The 18,828-nt window shown below is 34.1% G+C and overlaps 1 protein-coding gene across 1 annotated transcript in view; it reads right to left on the minus strand.

Annotated features, from left to right (window-relative positions):
- The window catches only part of LOC101900285 (uncharacterized), a 510,960-nt gene that overhangs the window by 355,077 nt on the left and 137,055 nt on the right, over window positions 1–18,828 (minus strand). The window contains exon 3 of the mRNA XM_059129113.1: window positions 4,196–4,394. Within this exon, the coding sequence (XP_058985096.1) occupies window positions 4,196–4,394 (199 nt within the window). The remainder of the gene's footprint in view (window positions 1–4,195; window positions 4,395–18,828) is intronic.

Below are 18,828 nucleotides of genomic sequence, written 5' to 3' on the forward strand. Positions count from 1 at the left end.
AAATAAAAACTTTTACTAATTTCAGTTCGACACACTTTTTTTGGTGCCTCTTCTACATCACAACAGCGCCTAATTCTCAATGTCAATATTATGAACATTTGTGTTGAAAGTTTTGTTCGTTTGTTTATTTATTTCGTGTTTTTTTGGGGGGAATGTTTCTTTTTCCTAGAAGCGAACGGAATATTATAGCCAGCATTTGTCCCATAATGAATCGTCCATGCCTGGTTTTTGTTGATGTTGTTGTTATTTTTATAAATAACATTGTTATCAAAATATACAATTTTCCAAAGAATCTGAGTTTTTCCACTTTCGCTCTTTTACACACACATATATGCATGTGTATGTGAGCCTAAGTATGTAGGGATGCCAGGAAACCTGCCATAGCTCTGATTACATTTGTCATGTTGTTTTGGTTGGCTGGTTTTTGTGTCCTACGCTTTGCCATGGTGAATTTCATATTCCTTATTCCATTTTTTCATTTTGATTTGTCCATTCTCTGGCCTTTTCACGTACACAGTGTACGTGTGTAGGTGGTGTTGCTGCCACAATCACTGCCTGAGTGTAGGTTTTTTAAATTGTCCTCTCGTTTACCTTTTTTATACCCTTCGCATGTTTGTTGAATTTTTAAATTTGCCTACGTGTATGTGAAAAATTGTCATGCTATATCAACAAATGTAAAACTTTATATTTTTTTATTCTGGTATTTATTGTTTAACTAAGAAATTTATGCAAATTTATGTCCACAATGTAGGAAAGACAGAAATGAAAATAAACTCCCAATCAGAGAATTTTCTGCAAAAAAATGACTACACAAGAAACCCATTCACTTGGGCCTGTGTTGGTACTTTAATAGCAAAACAGTGGTGGCAAGGAGAGGCGACAATTGTTACAAAAAAGTAAATGGAAGGGAAGTGGGTGATGATCCTGGGTAGAAGTGGAGAAATTACAAATGCTAAATTCGCATGGAGTGAAATTTTTCTCAAAAATTGCTAAATAAACAATCTGACGTTTTTTAGGAATGAGGATAAATTAGAAGAGAATAAATTGAGATACGGATCTTCTTTCCAAAATATGGGTACATTAATTATCCTCCATACACAACATCTTTAACTAAGGATTTGCAGAACTACATTATTCGCCCCATAATAAAAATAATGAAATATTTCGGAACTAACTGGATTTTGAAGTAATTAGTTCAAAAAACTACTCCGCGAAAGGTACAGAACTAAATCCTTCACTTTTGTTGATATAACGCCATTAGTTAATCTCTATTTTTATTTTATCTGGTTATTAAACTTCCTTCCCTTGGCTTTACTTTCAACTGCAATAATTTTCCTTTCCCCATCGAAATAACTGGTTTAGTCCCTGTTTAGCCACTGTAGAGCATTTTCTAGAGCTCCCGTAAAAAAATGGGAATTTTTGTGGAATACGTCATATCAACTTAGAATCTTATTTGCATGAGTATCATGGCTTCAGAGTAGTCACAATTTGGGAACCAAATCCAACTCTGAATCGATTTTCAACAAATTTAACAGATGCTTTTATACAGAGTAACATTGCTGTACAGGGTCAGATAAAAAAACTGCAACAAAGTCAAACGCCATAATTTTTACATTTTTTTTAATTGTATTGGATAAAAGCAAAGAATAGAATAGCATCAAATTTTAGAATATGTCACTTTTGGAACGAATTATGGCCTTCAAACGGCCAATGAAACCGTCACATGCTGCCCAAATGTTGCTCTGCGGTATTTTAGCCCATTCCCTGTGAAGCGCTTGCTTGAGGTAATCGACACTTTGGTATTTTTTGGTAGCAACCTTACTTTTCAAAATACTCCAAACGGGTTGGTACCCGGTTATTTTGGTGGCCATTGTGGAATTGAAGCGAGGAACCTCATTTTTTAACCATCCTTGGATGGCGGGTGCTGAGTGCGATGGTGCTCAGTTTTTCGCGATTATTCTGATAACATGGTCATTATTATGAGCAGAGATCGAACATTGGCTGTTATGGCGGCCCACACCATGACCGGCGCTTGAGTTCTGGTAGCCAACCGAAGGTGCACATTTTCAGCTGACCTTTTGGCAAGTTAACACGATCATTTTGTTTGTTTACAAACTGCTGGAGAAAACCAAATTCGGTAGTTCACCACTTTCGGCAAATTTGTATTTGACTTAAGACTGATATAAATATTGCAATGTGCCAGATTTGGACTATATCGACTATTTCCTATACTTTATATGATGTATGTGCAAATTTTTGGAAAATGTGGAAATTTGCGTGAGATTCCAGATATAGTGGACCGACATACCTCACTTCATCTAATACAGATAAAAATAGTGCTATATGTAATTTTGAAGGAAATCGATCATTTAAATCCACTTTTAAGCGAAATCATAAATTCCGATAAATTCCAGGTTAAGAGAAATGTTGCGAGCTTCATGGATATTCAAAATTTTGATCCATTGTGGGGCAGGTACCAGAAATAGTCCGCCGATATATGCCATCATCAGACCTTGGATTAATAAAAATATAGTGATGTGAAACCGGATGCATATTTCAGATTTTTTGATCGTTTTGGTTGTTCAAAACTTTTACCTTTTGTGGGGGAGGTACCAGATGGAATGGTCGAATCCTGCAATCTGTATATTGTGTTGAGGAAACTAATGAGACATGCCAAGTCTGAATGGAATCGGATGTTAATTTCCTATTTCATGAGCTTCATGGGTATTCAAAATTTTGATCCTTTGTGGGAAGCTACTTGAAGGAGTAGTCTGGTATATTCCATCTTTTCGCCTGACCTCGGATTAATAAAAAATATTTTGATGTGTGTACATGACATTTTATAAGAGTTATAATTATTCATTTTTTACCATATGTGAGGGGATGTAATTGATGGAGTGGACCGATATTGTCCATTGTCGCACATGACCTAGCACTCATGCAAATGTTATGGTTTGATTAGTTGAAGCAAACTCGGATTATCCCTTCTCTTTCTTTGCAGCCAATTATTTTTTTTTTATTGTTAAAATTTTGTAGGGTAGGTACCAGAAGGAGGGGACCGATATTGCCATCACCGAACTCGATCTAAGTTAGGTAATATACTTGTTGTAAGTAACTATGTACCAAGTTGGGATCAAATCATATACTCTCTACATACAGCCAGACGGGCGACCGGACGGACATCGCTAAATCGACTCTAAATTCTCTGAAACGTAGTAGGTGCAAAGAGACCTAGGGTCTAAAACCGATCCTTGGGCCAAACAAATATAGTATGGAAAATATCGTCTCAATCGGATCATAAATACAAAAAGGCATGGATAGACGGACGGACGGATGAACAAACAAACAAATGCACTGAGACATAATACCCTTACCACTATATGGTTTAGGGTATAAATATATTAATTTTTAGGGACGCCTTATGCCTACATTTATGAATATTTGATCCGATTTTTCTGGGTTTAATGTTCACTATCAATTTTTATGTAGAAATAAGAAATTAGCAGTGCCAAAAGTTGGAAATGTTTTATGTGAATTTAAAAATGTTTACTGGACTATTCCAATTTTAAGTTGACTCCAGTATGTAATTGATTCTTATGTCGTATTACGAGTATTCAACCGATAGCTTTTAATGTTTGAGCCCAGATCGAATAGAATTTAAAAACCGAAATTTCTATTTAATAAAGTAGGCTTTATTTAGACAAACACCTACAATTTTCTATTTAAATACAAAACTCTTCTGAAGTTGAGTCGAAGTCAAAGTGTAAACACTTTAGTTGATAAAAGCTTTTTATTGTTGGACATTACAATTGCATTCAAATAAACACCCGCCCAGTTCAACTAAAGTTTACCGTTAAATGTCAATAAATGGAATGAAGCATCAACAGCAGGAAAAGGGAGAGCGAAAAAAATGCACCCGACTGTAAAAGAGTCTGTTTAAATATCTATGCACATTGCAAACCTTTCTATATATTTTATATTTTTTATTTAGTTTTTTTTCTTTACTTTTTCTAAATAGTTTCCTTTATACTTTCATTTATTTTGATTTCAATTTTAGTTTCGTTTTTTTCGTCTTTTTTTGCTATTTATTTACTTCAGTTTATGTGTTGTTTTGTTAAGCCAAGTTTTTTTCCTGCGCTCTTGCCGTTTTTTTTTTCTCTCGCTCTCAATTCATTTCTATGATTGCTTTACTTACCCGTACAATGGCGCGGCTCATCGCTGCCATCCTCACAGTCAGCCTTGCCGTCACAATATTTATCCAGAGGTATACAAATATTCGTGCTTCCCTTGCACGGATATTCTGAAACTCTACAGGCGATTACAATTGTAATTGCCAGTTGCACAAAGATGAGCAGGCAGCCATAGCATTTCATCCATTTGCTCGTTACGGACATCTGCAATGAAATGATGATGGAAGAAGAAGAAATGGAAGAGAAGAAAAAAACAACGAAGAATTGTTAGCTTTTGTTGGTGGATAAACTGAATTTAAAAATACACAAAAAGTTAAAATGAAATTGTGAAGGTGAATGGAAACGTTTTACAATCTACAGTGGTTAAGAGGGGTTTTTAAGAGAAAAAAATATTTTTAAACTGGGGTATCAGCTGGAACCTTTCATTTAATATTCACAAATTACAAGAGCATTACAGCAGCTAACCTGGGATGTAGAATATTTACACCCATTAATATTTCAAAATTACGCTTAGATTTGAAAACAAGTAAAAAAGCTGTAAGTTCGGCCGTGCCGAACTTTGAATACCCTCCACCATTTGGTACAAATTTGGCAATTTTCAAAAAAAAAAAACAAAATCCGTTAAAAATTCTGTTAAGTTCAATACGACGACATGGACTTGCATAGGCGAGTTTTGTCACAAGCTATTACAATATTTAAATTTTATCTACATTAAAAATCTGGTTTTTAATGTAGATAAAATCATAAAAATACCGAATATAGGGAGGTACCATGAGGGTTATAAAACGTGGACCTGCACAGACAATTTTCTGTCATAGGCTGTAGTATCCATTACGTACTTCAAATGCGAAATTTGAAACAATTTCGGTAAATAATGTCTCTAAAATCATCAAAATACCCAATACCGTTATATGGAGGCTATACGAAGACGTGGATCTATATGACTTATTTTCTGTCTTAGGATGTAGTATCCATTACGAACTTCAAATACCAAATTTTAAAAAATTCCGCTATATAATATCGCTAAAATCATTAAAATACCGAATATTGGGGGTACCGTTATATGGGGGCTATACGAAGACGTGGATCTACATAACTCATTTTCTGTCTTAGGATGTAGTATCCATTACGAACTTCAAATACCAAATTTTAAAAAATTCCGCTATATAATATCGCTAAAATCATGAAAATACCGAATATCGGGAGGTACCGTTATATGGGGGCTATACGAATACGTGGGCCTACATGACCCATATTCTGTCTGAAGTCGTAGTATCTATTACGAACTTTAAGTAACAATTTTGAAACAATTCCGCTAAATAATGGCGCTAAAATTATGAAAATGCCGCATATCGGGAGGTACCGTTATACAGCTACATAATCTTTCGTATAGCCTTTTCGTATTTTGAGGATTCTACTGACATTATAGACCGGAATTGTTTCAGATTTACGTATTGGAAGACATTAATGGGTACTACAACCTACGACAAAAAATTGTAAGTGCAGGTCCACGTCTTCACATGCATGACAGTCCGTCCGGCCGGCTGTCCATGAATGTTCTCCCATTGATATGAAATTTTCCAAACAATATTTGTTTGGCCCATAGACGAACCCTATTGAAATTGGTGTGAATCGGTGCAAATTTAGATATAACTTCCATATATATCTTCAGCCGACTTAAGATTAATTGTGCACCAGATGGCCAACATCAGTCCAAATTGCCAGAATATTGGTACATACGGTACATACGATATGTAAAAATATGCATTCCACAACAATGATCTTTTGTACCAAATAACTTAAGGTGCTCAAAAATGCCTCTGTCAAATTCTATCGAGATGGGATCAGATTCGGATATAGCTCCCATATATATCCAACATCAGCCCAAATAGACTGCATTTGGGAATTCGTTCTAGAAACAAGTACTTAAAATTAAGTGAAAATCGGTTCAGATATAGCTACAGATCCCATATATACGATTTGGGGTTTAAAGTCCCTCACCAAAGAAATTTGCATTTCACAAGAATGATTTTTGGTACGAGTTATTAGATAAAGTTAAGAAGTATGTGTTTAGATTTTTTTCACGATCGGTTGAGATTTGGATATAGCTCCCATATATTTTTATCCGATTTTAGGTTTTTTGAATCTGAATCTTGGCAATTCCGACTGAAAGCATCCTAGAACTAAATAATGCTAGTTTGGTAAAAATCGGTTCAGATATAGGTTTTGGCTCCCATTTATATGCTTTATGCGATTTGGTGTTAAACCCCCTCACATGTGTAATATGCACTGCACAACCACAATTTTTGGTACCAGATGTCAGATACTGCTCAGAAATTAATGTTTACAATTTTGTCAAGATCGGCTCAGATTTGGATTCTTGTGCACCAAATAGCTAATATTATCCCAAATGTACAGAATTTTGGCACTCCCGCTGGAATTCAGGCTAATAGCAAGTGATTAAAATGTTGGTGGAAATTGGTTCAAATATAGCTATAGTTCCTATATATATGTTTCATCCGATTTGGTGTAAAAGTCCCTCAAATGCGTAATATCAGCATCAGATACTGCTCGAAAAAACCTCTGCCAATTTTTGTAGAGATCGGTTCAGGTTTTCCCAATATAATTTTTTTTTTGTTACGGAGGCTCTACTTAATACGCATAGGTGATATACAGGAAAGATCGAGTCTCTTGGCGTCTTATGGGACCTATAATAGAATTTAAATTCAAATAATTTTGCAGAATATTTTGACTTGCTACAAACCAGTTAAGGAAGTTTAACCGCATTTTTAAAGAAGAACCAAAAACATGCCTTATACTTGAGGGTTAAAATTTCCGACCGGAATGATTCTCGTCTTTTTATCTTCAATATTTCTGAATGTATATATCATAAATGTCGGAAATCTTAATCCGAAAATTTCAAAAAGTGTGGAAGACAGGGGAGCTTGTCCCCTCTATTTAGGTTACCTTGCAATGTATGCATGCAAAACGCCGATAAAAATGTTTTCTATTTTTAGATCTTCTATGATAATCATCTGGATTTTTACTGCAATATTTTTTCTTTTTTTTTTTGCACAGTAAAATTTTATTTTTTTTTTTATTTTGTAATAACAAATAGGAGTGTTAAAAGAAATGTTGAAATTCTCACATATTCACCAACAACACCCTATCCAAATTCTACTTTTTTTTCTCAAGTCACTGTACATGATATCTAACGAAAAAAAAAATGAAAAAAAAGAACATTAAATAAATTTCAACACACAATTTATTCAAGTGTGCGGCTGAAGTAAACTGATGGTTATGAGTGTCAGTTTAGACACACACAACAACAAAAAGTATTCGCCTTTATATATATATGTATATCTCTATATACACATTATCGGTTATATTGCAGTAATGGAAAATGATAAATGGATATTTATAAGGGACCACCAACAAAGAAACCGCAAACATCTCATCTTAAATTCTTTCAAATTATGGCAGCAATTTTACATTTCCCCGTCCTCGTTTGACTTAAGCCAAAAACCAAAGTCTTATACATATCTGCAAGATTTGCAAAATCTTCACCGGTAGCAAAGAAATGAACACAATGTTTTTTTTTTTTGGGCGAACACATTTCTGCAAATGCCTTGGTAACACTTGCCAGGCAACCAACCTCCAGACCCAGCAGGAGATAGACATAAATAAAAATGTTGATTTTAAAATGATAGATTATGGAAAAAATCAACACACACACACAAATAAAACGTTGTATTGAAAATTTTCAAGTGTTTTCGCAACTGTATGCATTTCTATTTTTAGAAAAGTGTGTGATGGTGGTGCTTTTGTTGGTAGGCCAAAATGTTTGTTGGGTTTGTGTTATTCCTTCGAGGAAACGCCAATGCCGCAATTATTGTTCCATATACAATTTCCCTTTACAATTACAATCACCGAGGCAATTTTTTGGAAATTCGAGAGGAATGCGCAAATTTTCCATAAATGTATATTTAATTCCTTTAAATTTTTTATCCACAAAATGGAAAACTACATAAGAAAAAATGTTTTTTTCATCCCCCTGCAATGAAGGGTATATTATGTTTGTCATTCCTTTTGTAACTCATTATTTAGGACTATAGACATTTGAGTAAAATTTTATCAACCTACTTCAATTCGTTCGGATGTTAGATTGATTTCCACAGAAGAACAGACAGACAGACGGTCATCGCTAAATCGACATAGAATTTTGGGCTGATCAAAAATATATATTTTGTGGAGTCTAAAATGCATATTTCGAGGTGTTACAAACTCCATACTTTGGTGGAGGGAATACAAATATTTATTGGAGCAATACATATACCGGATCATGTTTCACCAAATAGAAAAATTCGGTTGAATTTAAAAAAAAATGTGAAAAATCTGAACCGATATTGACAAAAAAATTTATGAGCTGTATCTGATAACAGGTACCAAGATTATTGTTTTGGAGTGCATATAAAGTTTGTAAGGGACTTTAAACCCCAAATCGGATAAAGCATATATATCGGAGCTATAGCTATATCTAAACCGATTTAGAAATATTTGAAGTTCTGGTATCAGAAACTCAGTCTAATTGGGTTGATATTAGCCATTTGGTGCACAATAAACTTGATATTGAATAATGATATATATGAGAGATATACCCTAATCTAAACCGATTAGGGCATACACATTTTCCAGCAGTATCTGATGCCCGGTACCAACTATTATACTTGTGGAGTTCATATTACGCATGTGAGAAACTTAAAACCCCAACTCGAATAAAACATATATATGGGAGCTATAACTATATCTGAACCGATTTACACCAAATGTGTAGTACTGGTTCTTAAGAGGAATTCAGTCGTAATTGACAAAATTCAGTCCATTTGGGCTTCGTGCATAATTTACCCGAAATCGGTTGAAGATATATAAATTTAAACCGAATCTCGCCTATTTCAATAGGGTTCGTCCTTGGGCCAATCAATTTTTTTATTTTTTTTTTTTTTGAAAAATTTCATCTCAATCGTATAATAAATGCCTATCTCACTTCCACAAAAGGGTCGAAACTTCAAAAAAATATATATTTTACTGCACAGAAAAAGAGGATAATCCGATTTTGCGAATCCTGATATTTTCATCAGTGCTAGGTCAGGTGCGAAAATTGACAATATCGGTCTACTCCATAATGTACTTCCCCTACAAACGGTCAAAATTTTGAATAATTATAACTCTCATAATATGTAAAAGTCCGATAATCATACACATAACTATAATTTTAAACTAAGGTCTGTTGTGAATATGGACTATATCGCTCCACTCCTTCTGGTTCCTCCCCCACAATGTGTCACAATTTTGAATAACCAAAATGATTATAAAGTCCGAAACAAGCTTACAGTTTCCTTCATATTTCACACATCCCATTATTTCTAATAGCGCAAAATCTGATGTGAAGATAAGATATGTCGCCCTACTCCTCGTGGTACCTACCCCAGAAAGTGTAAAAATTTCGAATACACATGATGGTCATCAAACGCAAAATTAACATCTGATTCCATTCAACATTGCTACATCTCAATATTTCCACCAACGCAAGATCTGTTATAAAGATGGTAGAGATCTGACCATTTCTTCTGGTACCTTCCCCACATAGGGTTCAAGATTTTGAAAAACAAAAGAAGCGAAATGAGAACCAACTCTCTTCAAATTTCACATTGCAAATATAGCTGTGAACCCCTTTGGTACCTAACCCACAAAAAGTTAAATTTTTCAATACTTTTATCTGTCATAACTTTTCAATACTATTATCTGTCATAACTTGTGAAACAAGTCGGCGATTTTTAGAACTTGCTTCATCTAAATATTTCTCTTAACCAGAAATCGGATATGAATATGTGATTTATAAAAATTTATGATTTCGCATTAAATTGGATATAAATGTTCGTTTTCCTTCATATTTTGCACAAACCAATATTTTTATCTGTATTAGATAAAGTATGAAAATGGAATACTTTGGTCCTCAATATCTGTTACCTCACCCATACTTCCACATTTTTCCAAAATTTCTCTGCACCAAGTCGAGAATATGATTTCGATACAGTTTATTGTCATTTGAGCCCTTTTTATGGTATTTTCCATCACTTTGGACAAAACTTCCGGTCTACTCCACATTCTTGGCGAATATTGTCTTCAAGAGCTGAAAGAGTGTGCGGCACAAAAAAGGTCAAATCAAGCGATCTTGCTAACCAGTGCAAATCGCCAAAACGGGAGATTAAGCGCCCGGGAATTGCATCCTTCAGTATATCGATTGTGGCACGTTTAGTATGTGCACCGTCCTGTTGGAACCACATGTTTTCCAATTCCAACTCATCAAATTCCGTCAAAAATAAGTCGTTGATCATTGCTTTGTAGCGCTCATCATTATCAGTAACCGTATTCGAAGAAAAAATTTCCGATGACTCCTCCAGCAAAAACAACACACCAATGTGACTTTGAGCGGGCTCTTTGGCTCTTTGTGCGTTACACGTGGATTTTCTGTGCCCAGAAAGGAAAGTTTGGCTTATTTACGTACCCGCTGAGATGGGAATGGATCTCATTACTCATGAATATGTTTGATTAAAAATCATCTTCTTTTTCAGTCACTAATATTCGGCGTTCTGAAGCAGTGAGCGCTACATTGTTTATACCGTCTGTCCATGAATTTTTGTAAACAAAGTACAGTTCGCATTTATTGCCCCATCCAGATGAAATTTTGCACAAATCATTTGTTTGGCCCAAGGACGAACCCTATTGAAATTGGAGATAATCGGTCAAAATTTAGACATAGCTTCCATATATATCCTAGTCCGATTTGCCTCTTCTTGTGCACCAAACGTGTAATATCAGCCCGAATAGTATGGAATTTTGCACATACAACCAAATTAGGCCTGAAAGTATGTATGCAAAATTTAACCGAAATCGGTTCAGATATAGCTATAGCTCCCATATATATTGTTCATCCGATTTGTTATTTTTGTCCTCCGCAGCCGTAATATGCACTCTGTAACAACAATTTTTGGGGAAATTTATCAAATACAGCTCAGAAATACCTTTGCTAAATTTTATCGAGATCGGTTCAGATTTGGATATAGCTCCTATATATAACTTCGTCCGATTTACCTTTGATTGTGCACCAAACGCCTAATATTTGCCCAAATTGCCCAAATGGTACTTACGACCGAATTGAGTCTAGAAGCTAGTATTTCAAATTTGGTGAAGATCGGTTCAGATATAGCTATAGCTCCCACATATACTGTTCATCCGATTTGTTATATTTGTTACCCACAGCCGTAATATGCACTCCGTAACAACGATATTCAGGGAAATATATCAAATACAGCTCAGAAATATCTTTGCCAAATTTTATCGAGATCGGCTCCGATTTGGATATAGCTCCCATATATATCTTTATCCGATTTCAAATTAATTGTGCACCAAATGGATCATAGCGTGTATGATTAAATTCTCCCATAATAACTTTTAATTGTTACGTGGAGCTCAACTAAATTAGCAAAGTGATGTAAGGTATCATAAAATCGGCCCCGCCCGACTTTATGACTTTCTTCACTGGTTTTTTGTAATGCGTATTTCGCATGTGTTTACCACGAAAATATCAAAACAGAACTGGCATTAGGGGCTAATTGTTAAATTTATAGCATTTTCGGATAGGAGGATTACTTTTGCGCCACCTTGTGTATTAGTTCCTTCTGAAACCAAATTATAACTGCTCTAAAGCCAAATGTTGATAGGTACTATGATCTACTTCAAATAAATTCTTTTGTTACGGGAGCTCTGTTACGTGTGGGGTATCATATTTTTTCCTTACAGCTTTTAATTCATCATAATATTTACTTATAAAATATTACATAATATTTTCTTTAAAGAATAAAAACAACAATCCCTCTGTCTCCTGCAAAAGTTCTGCTGATAAAAATCAAGAAATTCCTGCAATCTCACAAAATGATAGAGAAGACCATGAAATTATGATGATGGCGATTATAATCCCAAAGGCAGTTTGTTCGCACCATTAGTTATGGAAAGTTCTTGCTTCGCCTCCAATGGGAACTGTAAAGTTTCGATGCTAAATGACGGGTGAAAACGGTCGGGGAGGTGGTAAGGAAAATGACACAAAGCAACCGGAGAACTAAAACTCTTCTTTCTCATCAATGTTTAGTTATTCACTTGAATTGACGCTTTAAATAAGGTAGCAAATTGCGGAAGAAGTTTCAACATTTTCTTACTGTATTGAAATTCTTCTGTGAAATGATGATGAAATATTCATAGGTCGGGAAAATTAGCAACAATGGAATGTAAACGAAAGGGGAGGGAGGGTTATATTGGGGGAAGAATATAAGAAATTATGGCATTTTGTAACACGCCAGTAATTACATATTTAGCTGATAATCCCAAAAAGGGGTTAATTGTTCGAACCTTAAAAAGGGGTAAGAGGAGAAAAAAGCCAGAATTAAGCGAAAAAGTTGAAAAAATAATATGGTATGATTAAAGAAAAAGGAAAACGTTTTTTTTCTCTAGAAAGCTAAGTAAGCCCTGAAATACAAATTTATGATTATTGCAAACAATTTAGCTGGACAATGAACCCAAATTATTTTCCTGGATTACTTATGCAAAGTGAATTTGTATTTTTTCCTTTCGTACCCCGGTTTGAAAACCCCTTGCAAAGGACTGTATTTAAAATCTGCAAAAAGCGTTGAACATTCACTTCGAAAAAAAAATGGGACGAAATAAAGTGCAAATTATTGCTGAGAATAAGAAAACACAGCATCAAATCATTTGTTTCTGTTTTCAGTTCCTTTGTTTGGACCTCTATGTATTGGGGACCACCTCCCCCATTCCCTCCCGGAATTGCAAGCGGAAATTCAAACGTAGAACAAGAAAGCCAAAATCCTGTAACAATTGAAACGTGCATTCTTTACATTTCAATGATTTGCTATACAAAAATAGCAACAAAAATGTTAGCACCATTCGTTGTTCCCTTTCTTGGGAAAATTGAAAAAAGAAAACTCACCAAAGAAAGTTAACATTGAAGGATAATCGAATCGTTGTATTTAAAGTGTTGACATACGTCCGATAAGCAAACGTAGCACAAGTGGATGGGAAAGCAACAACATAACACACACACATACCCACAAAAGCGCCCGACTCCTTCTCTCAATTTTGTGTGTATTGAGAGGAGTTTTGGGGGGTGTGAGTTGAAGGCAAATAAATTCATTGTTTCTAACGCAGCACCACGGAAAAGTTTCAGCGCTATTGTTTTCTCGATAACTCACTTAAATGTGGAAGCGCAGGAAATGAAGAAAATATTGAAACAGTCGCAACAGGATTTTGATTACAACATCTACGGTAAACAGGTATTGCAAATATTTGTTTTGCTTTTGTTTTTGTTTTCTGCTTGGTTTCGTTTTTATTAAGAAAATAAAAAGTAGGTTGTCAATAATAAACGTAATAAACACACACACACACATGCACAACAACAACTACACATATCAAATTCAGCCGGAAATGTAGTTAAGAAAAGTATGAGGATAAGAAAAGTTATTTTAAGAAAACAAAAATAAAACTTTGTGAAAAAATTCTTTTTTTCTTTCCTTTTTTCAATAATTAAAGGAAACCCCCAGCAGATATTAAAAATATATTTTTAAAAAGTCTCTTTAAACGGAATCGTAGCAATTCAAAATATTCTACAGCATTATTTGTCATCAAATTCTACTATAGGTCCTAGAAGATATCAAGATTCTCAATGTAACCTAAAGGCCAGGAATTCATGTATATTAACAAGTAAAACAGAAGAAATTTGGCCGGGCTGAACTTTTAATACCCTCCACCATGTGGAACGAACTTGCAAAATGTATCAAGTAAAAATGCAGCATTCGGAGGGAACTTGAAAATTTAAGAAAAAAATCGTTAAAAAATAACGCTCAAATGAAAAACTTTTTATGTCGGCTATAAGAAGAAGTGGTGCTGAATAAGTAATTTTTTGTCACAGACTGTAGTAACGATTCCGAACTTCAAATTCGAAACAATTCCGCTGAATTATGTCGCTAATATCATCAAAATACCGAATAAAAGAGGGCACCGTTGTATTGATGACGTGGATCTGCATACTCACTTTTCCGTCATAGGTTACGAAATTCAAATACAAAATTTAACGCAATTCTGGTGAGTAATGTCTGGAAAATCCTGAAAATGCTGAATATGTTCGGGTAGCGTTATATGGATGCTATACTAAAACGAAGACCTATATAGACAATTCTCTTCCAGGGGTAAAGTACTCCAAGGAAGCTGTTTGCGTGGATTATAAGACCATTCCCCTGAAAAATGGGACTTAAATCATCAAAATACCGAATATCGGGTGGCACCATTTTATGGGGGATATACGTTAACGTGGACCTATATCGACAATTCATTTTCAGTAGTCAAGAAGAACTCCTTGTGTAGAATTTCAAAGAATTCCATTGAAATGAGTGTTTAAAAACCTTCAACTGAAGAATTTTACACTGATAAAGAATTGGGTCTAAAATTATTATTTCGATGAGTTACAAACGGAATGACGAACTTAATATACCCTCTATACTATGTATGGTGTAGGGTATAAAAAATCGGCGAAAACGTACAGATATAATTTTGAATATTCCAAATATGAGGTATTACAGTCATATGGGGCTATACGAAAACGTGGACCTCCACAGCTTATTATATGCCAGAAAAGCTGGTACCTATTATGAACTCCATGATAGTTATGTTGAAAAGTGTAGATAATGGGCAATTTTTTTGATCGGAAAAACTCCAAATTCCGATTTGGAAATAATTCCGGTGAAGAAAATCTAACAGGAGGTAGTACCCATTACAAACTCCAAATGCCATGCCTAGTGTTGTAGGGTATCGATTTTTGACTTTTCCTTACTTCTTTCCTTTAAAAAAAACCCAAATGCCAAATTTGAAACCGAATATTGGAAGGGGGCTATACGATGGTGTGGATCTGTCTAACCCATATAAACCGTCCAAATACTAAATTTGAAACAATTCCAGTGAAAACTGTGACTCAAATCTTCAGGAAAGAAAGGAAATCTCAATTTCAATATATCAAGAAATATATTGGCATCAATGTTGGAAAAAAAGAGTTTACAATTTTCAATTTTTTGGGCTTTTTCCGAGTTAAGGCCTAAAAGTAAGGTTAAACTTTGTTTTAAGCAGAAATTGTTTAATATTGTTTAATATTCTGCACAAAATTTTACTATAAATTTACTATAAATCGTTTCTTGGAAAAAGGTGTCAAAGAAAGAGATACCCCATACAAAATTTCACAATAAATATCAGAATAAATAATACATCTACGTCTAATGGTTTTTAAAAAAAATTAAATTCGAAATTTATGTTTTACAAAAGAATAAATAATATTGCTAGGTTTAATGGTTTTTAAGATGATTACATTTGAAATTCATGTATTACAATTGAAAATTATTTATTTACATTTCTTGCTGCTAATAAATATAACACGTCTCCATTGTAACTGGATTTTTTTATACTTCATTCTTTTGAAGAAGTACCAAAGGAAGATATATTCTCTACAAAATTTCACTATACATCTGAGAATAAATTATATGTCTAGGCTTATTGGTTTTTAAGAAAATTGCATCCGAAATTTATGCATTACAAGTGAAAATTATATCTTTACGTTTCGTACTGCTAATTATAACGATCAAAATTCCCCTTTGTAGTTAATTTTTTTGGGAAAGATATTGAAGGACGAAATTTTCTTAACAAAATTTCATTGTGAGTCTCTGAACAAAAAAATTGTAGACTTAATATTTACCATAAAAATATATCATATTTTTCAAATTAGCACTTTTTGGAATTCGCTGCAATTTTACTTTTTATTGTACTATCCAATAGCCAGTCTTCGTTTTAAAAAATTCCAAATTATAGATTAAAACTTTAAAAGAGTTTCGTCTTCTTAGGCCAACACTTTTTAGGGCTTAAATAACATTGACCATTTTCAAAGGCATCTCAATATTCTGACATACATTTGGCCACATTGAATATAAAGCTATGGATTACTTCAAAAATCATTAGGTTCATATGCGTGTCATGTCGATCACTTCTTGGATATAGGGGCTACACCAAAATGTGATCGACATGACAAATTTCCATTTCGCCAACTGTTTTGGTATTATCAGTTCTATGTGTGTAGAAACGCTACTAGCAAAAAATGATCGGTATAAGTTCAAGTTTTAATAGACAGGAGGGTCACATCATGGGTAAGATGTTTTGTGGCGGAAATAAATAGAAGTAATGCTTCTTTGGACTTAACTACTGACTTTTAACTCTGTACTTTGCTAAGATCCTCATTTCTAAAATTTTCGATTATCATACGTATGAATGGTGATTTATAAATTTAGAAATAGAGTACTCCGCGACTGGGCATATTAAATCACCCAGAAAAGGTATATCTAAAAAGCCAGGATCAATTTTTTTGAAGAACAAGTAAAAAGAACAGCTAAGTTTGACCGGTTGAACAAAAATATTTTATTCCTATACGTATTAAGTTTCCTCCAACTTCTTTCTGAATAAAAAAGTACATAATTTCTGAATCATTTCATCGCGTATGCTACGCAAACTTTTAATTGTGATTTTTTCTTCTTCGATTAAACGCTTTTAAACGTTATTATTATTTTTTAACTTTATGAACTTTTTCCAAAGTGTCTAGACATAACCAATAAACCAAAAAACAATGCATGGCGACAAATTTTGTAACAAATTGTAATGCGACGACATATGGAACTTTTCACAGAAATATCAAAAAAGCAGAAAAAGTTTTCTTGGCGAAAACATTTTGTGATAACAACTGTTAGCAATTTGTTCTGCTGTGATTTTCGCTGTAATTCAGGCGTCATAAATTGTATAAAAATTAAATTGAATCGTTACTTTAATTTTTAAAAAGTAGTATGTAAGTTGACAGATTTGTTCAAGAGGTAAACGCACGTCTTTTGTATGAGTTCTGGAGCCTCAAATTGACTAGTCTCATAAGTAAAACTTGAAACTATTATGGAATATAAATCTCACAAATATGTTAAAACTCAGAAATTATATTTTACTCTCTTTAAGTTTAGCGATAGACAATTTTAAACCCACGGACAATATATTAGTTAGACAAAAAGTTTTGTTTTTCAATTAGAAATTGAAACCAGTAAAGGTTAAATTTTCAACGTAGGTAACTTTTTTTATTACTTTACTTATTCATCGTATTTGCTGATTTCATACCTTTTATCTGACAATTCTTTAAAAAGGGAGTACAAAAAACCTGCCTTCACAATGAAACCTCCTTCCCTATTTGATCACGAAAAATTAATGTTCTTAAAGGTAAATACTATAAGTCTTAAACTGCAGTTGAACAATTTAATCCTATTTTGTAATTCTGGTATAAACCCTTTGTGTACGCTACTCTCGAATGTAAGACATCTTTTGTTTGTCAATCTATATGTAAACTTTTTCAGCTTAGAAATGGAGTCAGGGCAAATTAATTAAATTAAAACAAAATCAGTAGTGAAAGACCAAAATTGGGACGGGGCGGACTATATGATACCCTACACCACTGTGCATATTTAGTAGAGCTACCCATAACAAACATGTGGGAGGCTTATATGTGGAAGGTTAATCCTACTCTGAATCTATTTCTACTAAATTTTGACGGAGGCATAGAAAATAGAATGAACGGAAAATCGGATGAAACATATATACGGAAGATTAGCTATTATCTTACGCGATTTTAACCAAATTTGATATTTGATTTGCCAAAATCAATTCAATTCGGGCTTAAAGAAACCATTTGGTGCACAATAATCTTGAAATCGGGTAAAGATATATGAGGGAGCTATACGCACATCTGAACCAATCTTGATAAAATTTGGCAAAGTCATTTCTGATCTGCATTTAATATATGTCTCTGAATATCGTTATTACGGAGTGCGTATTACGGCTGTGGTGGGTAAAACTAATAAATCGGATAAACAATATATATGGGAGCTACGGCCTTACCTAAACCGATTTCCACTAAATTTACAAACTTGTTTCTAAGCTCAATTTAGTTGTATTCTGTCCAATTTTACCTAATATTATACATTTGGTGCACAATAAAAGACAAATCGGACGAATATATATGGGACCTACGGGGTGAGATGAAAAAACTGCAACCAAATTTAGACTGATGTAATTTCTAAGCCATTCGTCCGACAAAATTATTCCAGTTACAGCTCATTATAATGTTTACAAGCGTACAAAAGTATTTTGGTGAGAATTTTCCAGAAAAAAAGTTATTCGTGATGGAATTCAAGCGTGATAGGGTGATTTCTTTATATTTGGCTGGAAAACCACAAGTGGCTATCGTTAGAGCACTCCAGCATTTAAATGTGAATAAATCTTTTGTGTCTCCTACCATCGCTCGTTACCGCGATACTTGTAGCGTAGCCCGACGACAAGGAAGTGGACGGAAGTAAAGAGCAACATCAGCAGAAATGGTTCGAAAAGTAAAGAAGCGACTTGATCGAAACCCGCGTCACAGAGCACTAAAACTGGCTCGTGAGCTGAACAT

The sequence above is a fragment of the Musca domestica genome, unplaced genomic scaffold, assembly GCF_030504385.1.
Source record: "Musca domestica strain aabys unplaced genomic scaffold, Musca_domestica.polishedcontigs.V.1.1 6, whole genome shotgun sequence".
Lineage (NCBI taxonomy): Eukaryota > Metazoa > Arthropoda > Insecta > Diptera > Muscidae > Musca > Musca domestica.